The sequence below is a fragment of the Cynocephalus volans genome, chromosome 2, assembly GCF_027409185.1.
Source record: "Cynocephalus volans isolate mCynVol1 chromosome 2, mCynVol1.pri, whole genome shotgun sequence".
Taxonomy (NCBI): Eukaryota; Metazoa; Chordata; class Mammalia; order Dermoptera; family Cynocephalidae; genus Cynocephalus; species Cynocephalus volans.
This window is the reverse complement of record NC_084461.1, coordinates 217,153,167-217,168,954: the sequence shown is the minus strand read 5'-3', so window position 1 is coordinate 217,168,954 and position 15,788 is coordinate 217,153,167. Positions and strand designations below refer to the sequence as shown.

Sequence of the window (15,788 nt, the reverse complement as noted above, 5' to 3'; positions counted from 1 at the left end):
TGTGTTGCATGTCTATTACATAGTATGCATCGTTAGAATTACTACTGTTCATTTAGGAAATGGGGGACCTATGGATTTTCATGGCAGATAACTTTCCTTTTCTGGGCTTCAGCCAGCTCATCAGTCAAATGAAGATAAAGATGATCTCAAGTCCCCTTGGCCCTGTCTCTGGTTCTATGCTATTTGCCCAAGAGCTATTTGGGATTGACTCTCTGCCCAGGATTTCTCATGGAATGACTATAGTTTTTGGTTGTTGTTGTTGTTTTTTCTTCGGGGGTGGGGGTTGTTGCTTTTTATGGAAATTATCTCAACTAAAAAATTTGAAAATTCAGAAATTTCAGCATGACATTACACATGCTTATTTCCAAATACATGATTTTCACTAAATTTCAGGATTACTTAAAAGTAGTGCTTATAGTATAAAACAGGGGTTGCAAACTTGAATGCCCCAGCAGCCAGGCATATCATGAGGTTGAGGGAGGTTCAGCAGGTGGGAGGCTATGGGGCATGGTGGAACATACATGTTTCTCTCAGAGAGCAGCCCTACGCCCTCCTTTCAGTCATTGCCCTGAAGGATTATAGATCCAGTGTGGCCAATTCTCAAAGAGAAACCAGAAATCTAGATTTGTAGGTAAACTCTTCCAAATTTTAAATGTTGGCAAGGAATTCAAATATTTGAGGCCAAACTAAATACACGTGCAAGCTGGGTGTGGGTGTGCACTCTACTGAGGACTGAAGGGTGCGTTGGCCACTCGGCATCTCTTCCGCAGAAGACAGCATCACCCTGCTCACCTGTGTTTTGACTTTGGAATGTGGTTGCAGCTGCTCGCACATTTCCTGTGCTATAGTGCTTGAAAAGTATCTATTCACAGATGAATTTGGGAAGCCATCGTATCCCCTTCTTAGGCTCAGTGAGATGTTAAAGGCTCATACAAATTGTGCAGCAAAGAATCGAGTTAAAGTTCCCTTCTATCAAATGTTCTTCAGAACAGGTGCTCCCTTCAGCACTCTGGGAGGTGTCACTATCCCCCCGCTGCACTGTCACACTGAAAACAGATACAGATACACTCATCTGTTATGTGGATGTGGAGGAGATATGCCTCCTTTGATGAAATTGGTGCATCGTGGTGACGAGCTCTGTGTTCCCGTCAGCAGGTGTCCCTGCTGAGAGCTTGGGCAGTAAAAATGCAGGGAAGGGTGGCGGGGGCAGGCTGGAACTTGGACAGACTGCAAGGGACTGACCATCAGCGAAGATCAGGTAAGGCACAGTGGAGCAGTCCGACCTCAGGTGCCCAGCTGGCCAAGTGGTCCAGTTCGGTGAGACAAGACCCCCTGAGATCAGGGGTGGACAGCCCAGAACCAGGTTGAACTGTATGAGCCTAGAATCCTCTGCTGTTCACAGGGCATGGCCTTAACTTTGGCCACCTGGACAGAAAAACCCTATCAGAACACTAAACGGTGCCATCCATGTTCAGAGAATAGTAATTGAGAGAAACAATAACAAAGAAGAGATTTTCTGACAAGGCACACTCCCAGGGGAGGACCAGCAATGTGTCCTTCCTCAATATATAGAGCTTCTCTTATGGTGTTCCTGAGATGTGAGCTCAAGACCACGTTGACAAAGTGGGGGCCATGCAAAGGGGATGTTACCACTGTTCTTGGTGTCTGATGCCTGGTCCCCGAGTCCAGCCTCCTTGCTCTACCCTAAATGATTCTGATACCTAGTTTCTGCAACTAATCCTGAATTGGCCACTTGTATTCCCAGAAAGAGTGTTTGTCCTGTGATGTCAGACCTCTCTATCCCCTTGAATGCTAGACCTCAGGGCTCAGGCAAAGCAGAAGTTACCCTTTGCCATGACTGTCAGGGCCAGGTTTGTAAGCTCGGAATGAATTCTAATAGATTGTTGGGCATCCCTGACAGTCACAGACACCCTCGGCTTGCAGAAAGTCTCCACTGTGAGGCCACTCACCAGTAAAATAAGGATTTCTCTTGGTTTTCAGTGTTGCCAAAGTTTTCTATTCCATTGCTACCCCTCTGTTCCTTGGGTATTTATTCACTGAACCCTGTTTGGAACAGTGTTAAGACCCTTCCTGACCCAAGAAGAACCAACAGTATATTCTTGCTATTTCTCCTTTCTCTGTGCCCTGCAAATGTCAAAATCATCCAGACTCCCTGGCTAGAAATGCCAGGTTGTACACGTTGACAAGTTGGAGGCAAATGTGGTTTCCTCCAGAGCTCCTACCACCTGTCCAAGGAGAGCCTTGTCGGGCTGGCCTCAGCAAAAAGCCATTCTCCTCCGCAGTGAAGCCGCAGACGCACTGCCTGGCTCTGTGCACTTGTGCTCATTGGCTCCAGGCACTGCTGTGGAGTTCCTGCTTTATGAACAGCAGCTCCATCCAACACCCTTGAAGCCAAGGCTTTAAACTGAAGTCTTGACAATAAATACTGGTTTTCTAAGAAGAGAAAGTGTGGGTGCTTGATAATAATTGGAATATGTTGAGTGTGCTCCTGTTTGAAAAGGATATGTTTTCCATCAAGTCATTTGATTGGATCCATTTATACTTTTTCACTGCAAAATAAGTCTGTGCCCTTAATTCAAATTTGACCCTGTAAGTGAGACATAAAATTCCCACAGTCTTCCTCTAAACTTAGTACAGTCAGTAAATAAACTCCTCAAGGGAGAATTCAGCCCAAGAGTTGAACATGGACAACAGAAATGCCCATGTGGTGATTGTCCCTCGTTCCTGGGACACCTGAGAGCAGCCCCCAGGAGGGGCCTTTGTGCATCACGCTCAGCTCTGCCCCAGGCAGGAGGATGCCACTCGTGCCTGCATTGACCCATAGGTCTCTTCTCAGGTGCTTCTGTCCTTTGTATATGAGCCAGGCCAACATTCCTAATATGTAAAGAACAGCTTCCTATGATGATGAAAAAGGCCATAGCTAGATTGCCCAGAGGCAGGGCTGCACATTGCTGGTCATGGTGTGCCCTTGGGCCAGTGAATTCACCTCTCACTTCCTTTCCTTGTTGGTGAAGTTGAAATATGCAGTATACCCCACCCCCAGAATAGTGCCCAGCACATCACCAGGTTTCAAAAAATGGTAACTGGTATTATTATTGTTGTTATTGTGGTTTTTATTTATACCTGACTAAGGAAGGAGAGAGATTTGATTTATTGGGTAATCTTTACAACCTGTATCTAGCTCTGATCATCTTCCTCTTATTAACATCTTTGTTTGAAAAGTAATGATGATGGATAGACAGATAGACAGACAGCAGACGGGTGCATCCTTCTACTTGGGGGGAATTAACAGTGGAACTAGCATTGTTTCTAAATACCTGAACCCCAAAGGCAATCTTGCTGTAATCAGGAAATTTATCTATCTGTGTATAAATATTTTGGAACTTTGAGTTCTGTGGTTTCATTGGGAACATCAGTTCTGTTGGAATGCTGTAAAGAATAAATGAGAGAATTTGAATAAGGGGGTTTCAGGCTTTTTTAACAGTAGGTCCAAGCTGAAATCATATGCAGAGCCACACAAGATAAAAAGTGTAGCTTTCCTAGATAAAGAGAGACCCACACCACCACACAGTGCCTGCTGCCCCCACCCTCTGCCTGACAACATCTAACCTTCATTCTCAGCCCTCACTTACCAGTAACTGCTGGGTGATGGCTACAGAAATGCTCTGTGAAAAACAGTGCCATTACCTGCAGGGTTTATGGTTTCCAGGTGTCATAAGGGACTGAGGTCCCATAGTGGAGAGGCTGGAAAGGGACCCAGATCCAGGATGTATACTAGATCACACCAACTGCTCCAGCCCTGAAATTTTGTAACTACAGGAACATCATGGCCACAGGAGAATTGAGAAACATTTAACACCATCTAGAATACTGAAACTTTATAACTAGAAGAACTTTGTGATTATAGCTGCATTTTGAAAACTTATATACAGGACTTCTGGGAAGACACTAGACTAGAGGTGCCCAGGGCACCTTCTGCCTGTGGAAGAAGATTGAAACAGACCCACTGCCACCATGCTGCAGTAACAAGAGTGATTGTCCAGTCCCAGAACCATCACCTATTGCAGAGCAACCCTCTGCAGAGCAGCAGTCCTGAGGGTGGCCCATCACTGCAGCCACAGACTCTGCAGATATGAGGGATGTGGCTACAACAACTGCTGCCATTGCTACTGCCACAAGTTAACCCCCCTGCTACCAAGGACACTGCAGATGCAAGGAAGACAGCTGCAGCTATCAGTGCCACTGCCACCCCATGAGGTAACCTCATTGCCACCAAAGACATTGCCAAGGACACCAAAGACACACGGAGGCACTTGCAGCCATCCCAAGATAATCCCGCTGCCTCCAAGGACACCACAGATGTCAGGGAGGCAGTTGCAGCCACCAATACCTCTGCCGCTGCCACAAGGTAACCCCACTGCTGCTGCAGACACCATAACTGTGCAGGCTCCCACTGTGGATACAGCAGCCAAATGAGTAGCTGATGCAACCACCACTGCTAGAGTCGCTGCCACCACCATTGCTGCCAGATAGCCACCATTTTCATGTGAGCAACCTGCAGACTCTGGAGCCACTGCCACCATGTGGGAAGCCCAACAAAGCCACCTCCACAACCACTGCCACCTCAAGGGCAGCCTGCTGCCACTGTGCAGGCCAACCACCAACTACTTGACTGCATTGACACAGGAGGGTCACCAGTGGAGTCCAGGGAAGGAGAGTAATAGAAGCAGCAACTACTCTACCATATGGCCAGACATCAATGTAGAGATAATAGAAGTATCAAAAAAAATTAAGTATGAATCCACCAGAGGAATACAATAACACTCAAGAATCACACCTCATAGAGCAGGAAATCCTTAAAATGACTGAAAAGGAATTCTGAGTAAAAATCATAAGGAAATTCATTGAGATAAAGGAAGATGCAGCTACATGACACAAATGAACTGAGCAAAACTATCCAAGGTATGAAGGAGGAAATTTGCAAAGAGATCAGTATTTTTAAAAAGAATGTAGCAGAACTCATGGAACTGAAGGACTCATTCAGTGAAATAAAAAACACAACTGAGATCTTAAGCAACAGGCTAGAGCAAGCAGAAGAAAGAAATTCTGATCTTGAAAACAGTTGCTTTGAAATCACTCAGGTGGACAAGTAAAAAGAATTTTTAAAAATGAAGAAAATTGAAAAGAGATAGCAGACAACTTTAAGTGCACAAACATCTGAATCATGGGTATTCCTAGAGGGGAAGAGAAAGGAAAATGCATATAGAACATACTCAATTAAATAATAAAGGAAAACTTCCCAGGTTTAAAGAGAGACATAGACCTTCAGATTCAGGAGGTTCAAAGATTCCCAAACAGATCCAATCCAAAAAAGTCCTCTCCGAGGCACATTATGGTCAAACTGGAAAAACTTAAAGACAAAGAGAGAATCCTTTAAACAGCAAGAGAAAAGCATCAAGTTATTTATAAGTGAGTCCCCATCGGACTAACTACAGACTTCTCAACAGAAACTCTACAGGCCAGAAGAGAATGGGATGATATATTAAAAATACTAAATGAAAAAAACTGCCAGCCAAGAATACTATACCTAAGCAAGGCTCTCATCCAGAAATAAAGGACAAATAGTGTATTACCCAGACAAACAAAAACTATGAGAATTTACCACCACATGACCAGCCCTACAAGAAATCTTCAAGGAAGTCCTGCATCTGGAATCCAAAAAACAATAATCACTACCATGAATACACAAGAAAAAACAGAACCCACTGGCAGAACATAAATACAAATGAGAAACAGAAAGAAACTGTATCTTACTACCTCAAAATAACAACAAACACAGAAGACAACAATAAAAGGGAAAGAAAGAAACAAAAGATATTTAAAATATCAAAGTGAAAATCAATAAAATGCCAGAGGTAAGACAGTAGTACCTTTCAGTAACAATCATAAATGTACACAGATTAAATTCCCCCCTCAAAAGATGAAGAGTGGCTGAATGGATTAAAAAGCTAGACCCAACTATATGCTGTCTTCAAGAGACTCACATCATCTATAAAGACACACACTAAGAGTGAAGAGATGGAAAAAGATATACCATGCAAGTGGAAATCAAAAACAAGCAGGAATAACTATTCTTATATCAAATAAAGTAAATTTTAAACCAAAAAGAAACAAAAAAGACCCCTATATAATGATAAAGGGATCTACCAGCAAGAAGACATAACAATCATAAATACATATGCACCCAACATTGGATCACCCAGATATATAAATCAAACAATATTTGACCTCAGGAAAGAGATAGACCCAATTACAATAATTGCTGGGGACCTGAACAGCCCTCTCTATATTGGACAGATCATCTAGGCAACAAATCAACAGAAGAAGACAGGATTTAAACTACACATTAGACCAATTGGACCTGGCAGATATCTACAGAACATTTCATCCAACAACCACAGAATATGCATCCTTCTCATCAGCATAAAGAACATGCTTCAGGATTGACCACTGTTAGGCCACAATTTAAGCCTTGACACATTGGAAAAATAATTGAAATCATTTCAACTATCTTCTCTGACTACAATGGATTAAAACCAGAAATCAATAACAAGCAAAACTCTGGAAACTATACAAACACATGGAAATTAAACAACATGCTCCTGAAGAACATATGGGTCCAAGAAGAAATTAAAAGGAAATCAAAAAATTTCTCAACACTAATGAAAATAAAGAAACATAATACCAAAACCCATGGAATGTTGCAAAAGCAGTACTAAGAGGGAATTTTACTGCAATATACACTTATATCAAAAGATTAAAAAGATTTAAAATAAACAACCTAATGGTACACATCTAAGAACTAGAAAAGAAAGAACAATCCAATCCCAAAATTAGTAGATGGAAAGAAATAGTGAAGATTAGAGAAGAACTAAATGAAATAGAAGCCCAAAAAATGATACAAAAGATAAACAAAAAGTTGCATTTTTGATTAGGTAAAATAGACAAACCATTAGCTAAGCCAACTAAAAAAAGAAGAGAGAGACCTAAATAACAGAAATTAGAAATGAAAAAAGAGACAGTACAACCAATACCACAGAAACACAAATAATCATTAGAGACCTTTATGAACAACTGTACTACAACAAATTTGAAAACCTGGAGGAAATGGAGAAATTTCTGGACCCATACAAACTACCAAGACTGAACCAAGAATAAACAGAAAACCAGAACACCAATAACAAGCAATGAGATTGAAACGGTGTGTTAGTCCATTCCTGTTGCTTATAATGAAATACTTGAAACTGGGTGATTTATAAAGAAAATGAAATTTATTACTTACATTTTCTGAGGCTGGGAAGTCCAAAGTCCATCTGGTGTAGGCAACAGTGACTCAGGAGTCTCACATTGCAAGGTGTTAGAAGCAGAGAGAGCAGAGAGAGAGAAAGAGACAGACTCTCCTCTATTCTTTTAAAGCCCTCAGAACCATACCCGTGACAACCATTTTTAATCCATTCACTATGGCATAGTCCTACAATCCAATCATCTCTTCAAGGCTCCACCTTTCAGTTACCATAATACAATTTCCAGCACTCTTAACAGTCACAGTGGGGGGCAAATTTCTAATACATAAAACTTGGAGGACACAATTCAAGTTTCAATGAGTTTTGTGGGGATATAATTCAATCCACTGCAAACAGTAATCAGCAGTCTCCCAACAAAGAAAAGCCCAGGACTGGATGGCTTTACTGCTGAATTCTACCAATCATTTAAAGAGGAATTAATACCAGTTTTCTTCATACTATTCCAAAAAGTTGAAACACAAGCTATTCTCCTAAACTCATTCTATGAAACCAGCATCACCCTGATACCAAAACCAGACAAATATACAAATTTATCTATACATATAGATAGATAGATAGATTCATACAAATATATCAAAAAATAAAACCATGGGCCCATGTCTTTGATGAACACAAATGCAAAAATTCTTAATAAAATATTAGCAAATAGAATATAGCAACGCATCAAAAAAATTATACACCATGATCAAGTGGGATTCATCCCAGGGATGCAAGGATGGTTCAACATACTCAAGTAAATAAATGTTATACACCACATCAACAAAATCAATGGCAAAAAACATGATTATCTCAACATGCAGAAAGACCATTTGACAAAATTCAACATCCCTTCATGATAAAGACTCTCAGGAAATTAGGTATGGAATTAAAGTATCTCAGCCTAATAAAAGTTATATGACAAGCACACCACCAATATCATCTTAATGGAGAATATGTGAAAGCTTTTCCATTAAGAGCAGTAACAAGACAAGGATGCCCACAAAAGGCTTCCAGATTGGAAAAGACAAAGTCAAATAGTCCCTGTTTGCAGATGACAAGATCCTATATATAGAAAATCCTAAAGACTCTACACAAAAACTCTTAGTATTGATAAACAGTTTCAGCAAAGTGTCAGAATACAAAATCAACATGCAAAAATCAATAGTGTTTTGATACGCCAACGATGAACTAGCATAAAAAGAAATCAAGAAAGCTAGCCCATTTATAATAGTCACCAAAAAATAAAATACCTAGGAATAAATTTAACCAAGGAGATGAAAGATCTCTGCAGTGAGAACTACAAATCACTGTTGAAAGAAATTAAAAGGGACACAAAAGGATGGAAAGACATTCTATGCTCTTGGATTGGGAGAATTAACATGGTGAAAATGTCCTAACTGCCCAAAGCAATCTACAGATTCAATGCAATCCCCATAATACCAATGACATTCTTCACAGAAATAGAAAAAACAATCCTAACATTCATGTGGAGAAAAAAAAAAAAAAGGCCCCAAATAGCCAAAGCAATCCTGAGCAAAAAAATAAAGCTAGAGGCATAACACTACCTGACTTCAAATTATACTATAAAGCTATAGTAACCAAAACAGCATGGCACTGGCATAAAAACAAACACTCAGACCAATGGAACAGAATAGAAAACCCAGAAATAAACCCACATACAGCTAACTGATCTTTAATAAAGTCACGAAGAACATACATTCAGGAAAGAGTTCCTGTTTAATAAATGGTGCTGGGAAAACTGGACATCCATAGATAGAAGAATGAAACTAGACTTGTACCTCTTGCCTTACACCAAAATCAACTTAAAATGGATTAAAGACTTACAAATAAGACCTGAAACTATAAAACTCCTAGAAGAAAACATAGGGGAAACACTTCAAGGAGTAGGACTGGTAAAGACTTTATGGATAAGACCCCAAAAGCACAGGCAACAAAAGAAAAAATAAACAGATGAGATTATATAAAACTAAAAAGCTTCTGCACAGCAAAAGAAACAATTAACAGAGCAAAAACACAACCTAAAGGGTGAGATAAAATATTTCCAAATTATGTACCCAACAAAGGATTAATATCCAGAATATACAAGAAACTCAAACAACTTAAGAGGGGAAAAAAAAAAAACCCTATTAAAAAATGTTAAAGGAGCTGAACAGGCCTGTCTCAAAGGAAGACATACAAATGGCCAACACATACATGAAAGAAATGCTCACTATCGGCATCAGAGAAATGCAAATCAAAACCATGTTGAGATATCGTCTCATCCCATGTAGACTGGCTATTATAAAATAAATAAATAAATATATAACAAGTGCTGGTGAGGATGTAGAGAAAGAGGAACCCTCCTGCACTGTTAGTTTGCACTGTAAGTTGATGCACCCATTATAGAAAATAGTATAGCGGTTCCTCAAGCAAGTACAGATAGAACTGCCATATGATCCAGCTGTCTTACTGCTGGGTGTACATCCACAAGAATGGAAGTCATCATGTCCAAGGGATACCTGCACTCCCATGTTCATCACAGCTCCATTTACAATAACCAAGAGTTGGAACCAACCTAAATGTCCATCATCAGATGATTGTTTGAGGAAAATGTGGTATATCTACACAATGGAATACTACTCTGCCATAAAAAAAGATCAAAATTCTGCCATTAACAGCAACATGGATGACCTCAGAGAAAATCATCTTAAGTAAAATAAGCCAAGCACAGAAAGAGAAATACCACATGTCCTCACTCATAAGTGGGAGCAAAAACCTGAAGAAAGAAAGAAAGATACAACAAACACAATAATAGATTGAACTTTCAAAAGAAGAGAACAGAACTGAGGTTACCAGGAAAGGGGGAGGTGTGGCAGGGTAAAGGAGGAATTGGTAAAGGGCCACAAAAAATGATTACATAATATAATGTAGAATATCCTAATTATGCTAATTTGAGCGTCACATATTGCACTCAGTAATGATATTCAATCCCACAGATATGTACAATCAACTATGTTACAATAAAATATATATATATATATATATAAATCGTATATATGCTGGACCCCTTCCAGAACCCTGAAACTTTATAACTACATTTATAAAGGAGCATTTAAAACACATTTTAAACCTGGGAGATCTACATGGTCCAGTCCTGTAGCCACTAGCCATTTTGTCAAGTGGCTGGTCCCAGTTGTTAAGTGTAAAATACGTACCAAATCTGGTACAAAAAGAATTTTTTATATTAATTATATGCGGGAACAGTTAAATGAGATTGTTTAGTTAATATTAATTTCAGTTATATCTTTTCACTTTTTTAATGTGGCTACAGGAAGATTTTAAATTGTATATATGGCTCATATTATATTGAACACCATCGTTCTAGACCTCCACGCCTTTGTAAATACAGGAACAGTTTCAAATGGAAGGAGGACATTAAGCATACACGACTGTTATCAACTTTTCTTTCTCAAAGCAAATGAAAACAAAAAACCAAAAAGTCCCTTTTTCTCCTGGCGCTAATTGGACATGGCCGCTCCTAGTTCTTGTTTTGCAGGAGCCAGAGAGCTAGTGCTGAGGCTGGGCGGACCCTGCATATGCTCAGCTGGGCGCCACCCACTGCCTCTCCACTGGTCTCCCTGTTGCTCCAGGATGCAGTTCCACTTCCAGGACCAACTGGTTTGAAGCTCCCCTGCTCTGTTCTTTGTCCCCTATGTTGTATGCAGCTGTGGCTTAAACGTTATCAAGTTCTCTGCTGCGTCATCACCTCTGCGTGAGAAAATAACTCTGGTAATGTTAATTCACCATGTGCAGCCTGATATCTAAATGTCTGCCCTGTGTTTGTTTGCTTTTTATTTACTTAGTCTTAAGCCAGAACAAACTGTCAATAAGAAACATGTCTAAAAATTGGGTGTACTTTGGGGGTGGGGGAATGAAGCTGGGGAGAAAAACATCTGTGCACGTTTGCTTTATGCCAACAGAGGGTGACACTTCTTGCTGACTGTGGGCTGTTCAGGGACACATACCTAGGGCTCTCCTGCTAAGCCCACAGGGAGCTGCCCTCCATGCCCACTGATGAGATGCACAAACCTGGTGGTTTTGCAAAGGGAGAGGAATGGTTATAACCCATTCATAACCCTTTGGGGAGACATAGATGGGAGTGGACAAGGGAGGAAAAGCAAATCTGAAGTCTTATGCTGGAAAGCAAGACAGATGCATCACCACTGGCTTTTGCTAGATACCCCTTCACACAGATGCCCAGGGCACAGAACACAAGAGCCCCTGGACTGCATCCAGAGAAGCTGAAGCTGCAGAAGCGGTTCACAGGCCATACCTCTCCCCTCCCTCAGCCATGTTGGGGGCTCAGCAGCCTCATGAGAGATGCCAAACAAGGACCTGGGCTGCCACAGTCAGACCCTCCCTCACCCCACAGTGTACCCAAAGCTGGTGGCCGCCAGCACGTGTCCCCTCTCTCCTCCTGGACAAACAGGGCTCCTAGGAACAGGGAGCAAGGCCAGGCAGAGGGGAGATGGGACATGCCAGCAGAGCCTGGAATGGAGTGACAGCATCGGGGGTAAACCTGGGAGATTTGGGTGAGGCAAATGGGGGTAAGGGACTGAGCAGGGGAGAAGAAAACAGGTACCAGGGACTAGATGAGCACAAGGCCCCCAGACTTCAGCAAGATGGCTTGGGCTGGGGCTGGGGGCAGCTCGGGAGCCCAGAGCCCCTGGGCCTTGGCCACTGCTATTCTTTACAGGGCAGTGGAGGCTGGAGCCTGGGGAAGGAAGACCTGGAAGGGCTGAGACAGCTCAGGCCTTGCCATGGCCTCTTGGGCACAGGGGTCAGGCTCACAGCTGCACACTGGGTGTGTCAGGCATGCAGTAGCAGAAAGTCGTGCATACTGTACATGCCGTGCGAGAAAAATGAGAACTCCTTTGCAAAAAAGAATTATCGTTACCTAGAGGACGAAAATACTCTTTTAGATTTTGGTCATTAAAAAAATTGTTTTTTCACTCAAGCCGCTTCAAACTAAAACAAGGACACTTCTAAAGAAAAAGAATAAAATATTTGCCATAATTCATCTTTTTCAATAAGTCATGCTGGTTTTTTTGGTTCTTGTCTGCATTTCTATCTCGCCCTTGTCCACAAGCATGTGCTATTTGTATGTCATCATAATTGTCCTGTGTGTGATTATATGTCTTGATTTTGTCACACAACATGTTAGCTTAAACGTTGATCTGTATTTCTACCTAGACTTCATGATCATCTCTTTACTGATTTTAATGCCCTTTGACACCTATATGCAGTGATTTAAGTAACTGCCTCCTGCCGGATATTTTAGAGTTCTTCACATGAATACAGGGAACATTGTTGTATTTGTATTTTTTCTTTTATTGGATTATTTCCTTAAGGCAAATTATTTAAAAAGAGACTAATGGACCAATGTTCTTACAGTGATGAAGTGATTTTATTAGTTTCTTGATGGACATTTCCACATTGCTTTCTAGTTAAAAAGAGTAGCAACAAAGGTGTGTGTATCAGATTCATCTTCAACTTGGGGTGATTTTTGGTTTTTTGCTAGTTTACACTTACAAAATGGTAGAATCAGTGGAACTTTTATCTTCAATTTGTTTTTAATTCTTACTAATATTATTCTGTTGAATTTTTCATAGAGTGATATTTTCTTGCATGCTATGAAATAAAGGTAAATACTTTGAAGTAAAATACGTATAAATTTTTGTTTGGCTGGGCTTTAAGTATCCTAAACTAAGAGCAAGATTTTAAACAGGACTGCTTTTCATTTTAAGTACTATCTTATATAGCAATTTCCACTTTTTTTCATCCACATCTTGTATTAAATATTTAAATTTAAGCTTATTTAAGCCGTCACATTCCATGAAAGAGGAAAACACAGCTTTAGTAAAATGCATTCAAATAATTAAAGTCCAAAACAAAAGCAATAGAAAAGACAATCATCTGCCTCTTGTGGTCCTTATTAACTGGCCCACATGCACCAACATCTCCTACCAACGCCCTTTGTCTGGCTTGTCAGAGGACATTAGCTGAGACTCATCTGGAAGCCACTTCCTGGCTTCCGAATGGACATAGTCACCAAGTAAGAAAGACTCATTTATCAGAATAAAAACTTTGCTATTAAGTGAGGATTATGCAAAGCACATTTCATGCATCATTATCTGGGCCTGATTAGCAATGATGGAAATTGGTCCTTAATTTTAACAATCAGCAGAAAGAAACCTTCAGTTTTCACTGAAGATAGACAATTGCCGTGGACATGTCTCTGTGTTTTCTGCACGATAGGAAAATAGAGACAAGAGCCCTGGCAAAGACAGTTTTCAAATTGTTTTGGTATCAGCTGTCTCATGGATGCCTTTGTCCCCGTGACACAAATAAGGCAAGATCCAATTCTCCCGCACAGGCGGGTAGACATCTTCCTGGACACCTCATGCCACCTCAGGGAGTCATGTTGTACCTCTTGGCCCCCTGGTTGGCAAGGCCAGTTCTGTCCAGACTTTGGAGCCAGTGTACAGCTTCCTATCTATATGATGGCAGTGACAGCAGTATCTACCTTATAACTTCCTTGTGAGAATTATAAGAAGGTAACGTGTATATCAGAGCTCTGTTCAGTGCCTGGCACATGAAGGCTGCGTGCTCTGGTAGAGACATACCAGCAGGCCCCATGCTGCTAGTAGCTTTCTCCTTTCAGGTATCAAGTGACCGCTGTAGTGCATCCCAGATGTGCAAGCAAATCCTGGTTGCACAGGAACTTGTCTTTGTGCAGAAGAATTAGAATCTAGTCTTTGGTCTGCAGAGTGAATGAGAGACATGTGTGAGTTGGGTGTTGCTAATGCTTTGGGGCCACACACACATACCCCACACATGCATATACCACACACACACATGTACACACATACACACAATCTGTGTCTCAGTAGTTCTGAGGACAGCAGTGGTCTAGTGAGTATGTGACTGCTAAAATTTGAATATGAGCTGTCCTGTCCTCAGATAGTTCTGGAAAGGAGTATTTTAAATCCATAGTAAAAGAAATGAGTGTTCTTCCTCTCTCTTTGGTCTTCCCTAGAACCGAAAAAACTGTCACAGTCACAAATGATGATGAAGACCCATTCATTGCTGGACAGTTCCATAAAACCCTTGCAGAACTTGATGCAGACCTGGAAGGTAAGAACCGCTCGACCTGCTGCTTTTACATTGTACTGTGTGATGGTAGATGCTGGAGATTACTTTTCTGAGCACACCTTTGTGTAACTGTGTGAGGAAAAGATCTTCAGAAGGAATTGCAGCTCTGTTTGGAGAAAGCCTGCATTTGAGTGCCATGCTCTCTGGTGAGCACAGCTCTAGGTGGACTGCTTTTCATCTGAGCTGCCAAGAAGTACCCTGGAAACACCCAAATGGCTGCGTACAGTGTGCTCTGAGTAATACTAATTTTGCACATTAAAAAGTATTCCACACATATTAAAGAAAAAAAGAGGTCTAGAGTACCCAAGTGAGTTAGGGAAACACTAGGTGGCACAAAGATAAACAGGTTTCTTCGTAAAGACTTCCAGCTCTTTACTTGCTAGTCTACGGCATATCACTTAACGAGAAACATACAACCTTTGACCACAGTGAACCCGTTAGCAATGGAGCAGCTCATGGCGCTGCTATTCCATTAACACATTTTTAGGAAATAAGAGTATAAAGCCAAAGCAGATGCAAATGATTTCAGTAAACACCTAGAGAATCTTTCAAAGGAGCCAGGCAATGTTCTGCAAGGCACATATTGAAAATGCAAGGGTACTTCAAAAGTTCATGGAAAGATTTGTATCACTTTTTAATTCTATTTTTCCACAAACTTTTTGAAGTCCCCTCATAAAGTAGAAATCAGATATTGGTCGTGCCTTAAAACAAAACAAAAACAAGAAGGAAGCAGCCTACAAAACTGATCAGTAGTCTTATCTGACTCGCTTTTTAGTTTTCTGTCCTCAGAATATATGGTTGACAGAGCTGAAAAATCTGAATCAGTCAGTCATCCTGTGTCCACGGGCCCTGGCCACTATGTTGTTTAGTGCTTTGAAGAGTCATGATAATTCTGAGGTACTACAGACAGGCATCTGCCTCGTTAGGAAGTTAAAGCTGGAGCAAGTTGTCCTCTATATTTTATTGTTCTTCTGGGGGATGTGACAGATATGGAGGTCAAAACCCAAAATTCACTGTTCCTGTGTTGAGACAGTTTTTTCAGAGGCTTGGATTTAGAAATCTACCTTTTAAATAAAGGATGTTGGCAAAATGTAACTGAATATCTTATCTTGAAACATACTGTATCTGCAAACAGTTCTTATGTTGAATTATGAGAGTGGAGATTCTGGCCCCAGGCATGTGTCGATTAGAAACGGAAATAACATTTAC

At 40.9% G+C, this 15,788-nt stretch overlaps 1 protein-coding gene across 4 annotated transcripts in view; it reads left to right on the top strand.

Annotated features, from left to right (window-relative positions):
• The window catches only part of COBL (cordon-bleu WH2 repeat protein), a 295,923-nt gene that overhangs the window by 259,653 nt on the left and 20,482 nt on the right, over positions 1 to 15,788 (top strand). For all 4 annotated transcript variants that reach the window (XM_063088248.1, XM_063088250.1, XM_063088249.1 and 1 more), the window contains one exon: positions 14,464 to 14,561. In XM_063088248.1, the coding sequence (XP_062944318.1) occupies positions 14,464 to 14,561 (98 nt within the window). The remainder of the gene's footprint in view (positions 1 to 14,463; positions 14,562 to 15,788) is intronic.